Here is a 2,142-nt window from a genome sequence, read left to right as displayed (position 1 = left end):
CGCGGTTGTAGGGGGCTTCTGCGTGGTGGGGGGAGTTTCCCCCGGGAGGGCAGGTTGGGCGAGCAGCACTGCCAGCTGGGGGACAGTCCCGGGGGGACCCGGGAGGTGGCAGGGCCGGGGGCCTTGGTAGGCTCTGAGCCCTGGGATGGGGCCCCTGCCGGGCTGGGGTGGGTGTCCTCCGGGACCGCGCTTTCCTCGGCCTGTGTCTGTCGGCGTGGCTGTGGTCTTGCCGCTTTCCCTGGTTTTGTTGAGCTTGGGTCCAGTGACTTGAGTCGAGATCTGCCGTGTTTGGCCTCTTCTTCTGAGGGCTGGTCTAGTTATGGCCACAGTGAGCCGTGCTGCCCGATGGATTTCTGTCATCCAGCCTGTGTGTGTAAGCTTATGAACTGCTAGGGTTTTTTTCGTAGTGGTCTTAGCTTGTGAAGTTTGTGCTGATGATTTGTCCCAGATGGTATGGCTAAGTAGGAGCATATGTAGAAGTATAAGGAATTTGATAAAGCTCTTAAACAATTCAACTATGGCTAATTATTTATTGACTCTGAAACCTTTCAGAAGGCTTGGGTTCTCCCTTCCCCCCGTAGTTTTCTAAGACAATGTGAAGTTCCCCAAACACTTCTGCTTTGGAAACCTTGGTATGTGTAACAAAACATCTTGGGGAGGGTTTCATAGGTTCAGTATTTTCATTTGTCTATTTATTTCTGTACTCGAGATTATGAGGAGAGACTGTAGGCTGTTTTTTTTACTGCTTTGATCTTCAGAAGGCACGTGCTTTCTAAGAGTAGTAGCTGTGTGAGAAGCAGCGGTATGACATCATCCTCAAGGCAGGCATTCTTCCTCTTGAGGTTTTAGTGTCTAAAATGGCCCCTCTGGCTGTTTGGGGAAGGTGAAGCTTGGTCATCACATGCTGTGAAAGGGCAAGGCCTTTTGGTTACTTTTAAACTAGTTTAACAGGTATGAGAACTTTTTGTAGAGTATTGAACCCAGTGGTGCTGGTGAGTGGGGTATATCTGTCTGAAGTACAAGGTCCGGCTGAAGTCCTCTTCTGTTCCAGTATCAGAAGACTGATGTGCAAAAGCTGACTCGTGAGTTCCTCCTCATTCTCACAAAGCTAATGCAACTTTATGATGTTTCCCTAGGTTAAAGGCAATAGAAGTTGAAACCACCCTCCTGAAAACACCCTCCTGACTTTGCTCCAAGCCTCCCCACCATCTTCAACATGGCTGGTGGCATTACTGATACGGGAGAGCTTTACTCTCCCTATGTAAGTTGGTGGTTTTGCTCATGAGTCTTTTCAAAGTCCTCTTCTCTCAAGGTTGTGTTTTTATTTCCTACTTCCCCATGGACATAACCTCAGTGTTTCAAGAGATGATGGACGTCAAAGGGTACTTCAAAATGCTTAGTACTTGTAGTTGAGGTTTTTTTTACATTACGGATCACTTCGTATAATGTAAAGGGACGATGTCTGCTTAAGGTATAGTTCTAAAAGTATTAAAAAGAGCTTCACGTCCCATATCAGCTCTTGTGTCCTTCTACCCACTTTCCTTATATTTTGTTAATGTTTTCATTAACCCAAATTGTCATGTGAAGCTAGAATAAACAGGGGGAATTGTGACATTGAAACTATCCCACTTTGCTTCTCTTTTTTTGCTTTATATAATGTTTTCCCCTGAATTTCTTAGTTTACTTATTTGTGGTTGTGGTAATTTGTTTTAAAACACTTCACTTAAAATCCGTAATCAAGATGTTTCTTCCTTGTAATGTGGTGTCCTGTGAAACTGCAGAGCCAATTACTGCTTTCCTATGTTACTGGAAATACTGGTTTTCATAGCCACAAGTGTTCATATAGTGTCAGCTCTTAAAAACAACACTTTGCAAACATTTTTTTTTCCTTAAGTGAACTCATTAAATACAGAACCAGTGTGTTGGCTTTCAAATGCTTTAAAACTTTCATCCCTGTGTGAACAACTGAATTTAGAAGAACTGGATATTAGGCTGCAGAAGTAGGTCAAACTGAGAAAATGGAGAATGAGACAGTAACTGGGACATCTGGACCCTAAAGGATTAGTGTCACCTGCTCTTATGTTGTTATGTTAGGGTTGCATGAATTTCTTAGAGTCTAATCTCAATGGCTATGACTCTCTC

The 2,142-nt window shown here is 44.1% G+C and overlaps 1 protein-coding gene across 1 annotated transcript in view; it reads left to right on the top strand.

Moving 5' to 3' along the window:
* Positions 1–1,216: 1,216 nt before the first annotated feature.
* TMEM104 (transmembrane protein 104) overlaps positions 1,217–2,142 on the top strand; it is a 40,856-nt gene continuing 39,930 nt past the window's right edge. Inside the window, exon 1 of the mRNA XM_010282042.1 lies at positions 1,217–1,261. Coding sequence (XP_010280344.1) covers positions 1,217–1,261 — 45 coding nt within the window. The remainder of the gene's footprint in view (positions 1,262–2,142) is intronic.

This window comes from Phaethon lepturus, unplaced genomic scaffold (assembly GCF_000687285.1).
Source record: "Phaethon lepturus isolate BGI_N335 unplaced genomic scaffold, ASM68728v1 scaffold32922, whole genome shotgun sequence".
NCBI lineage: Eukaryota > Metazoa > Chordata > Aves > Phaethontiformes > Phaethontidae > Phaethon > Phaethon lepturus.
Note: the sequence above shows the minus strand (reverse complement) of the source record. Positions and strands in the feature narration are given on the sequence as shown.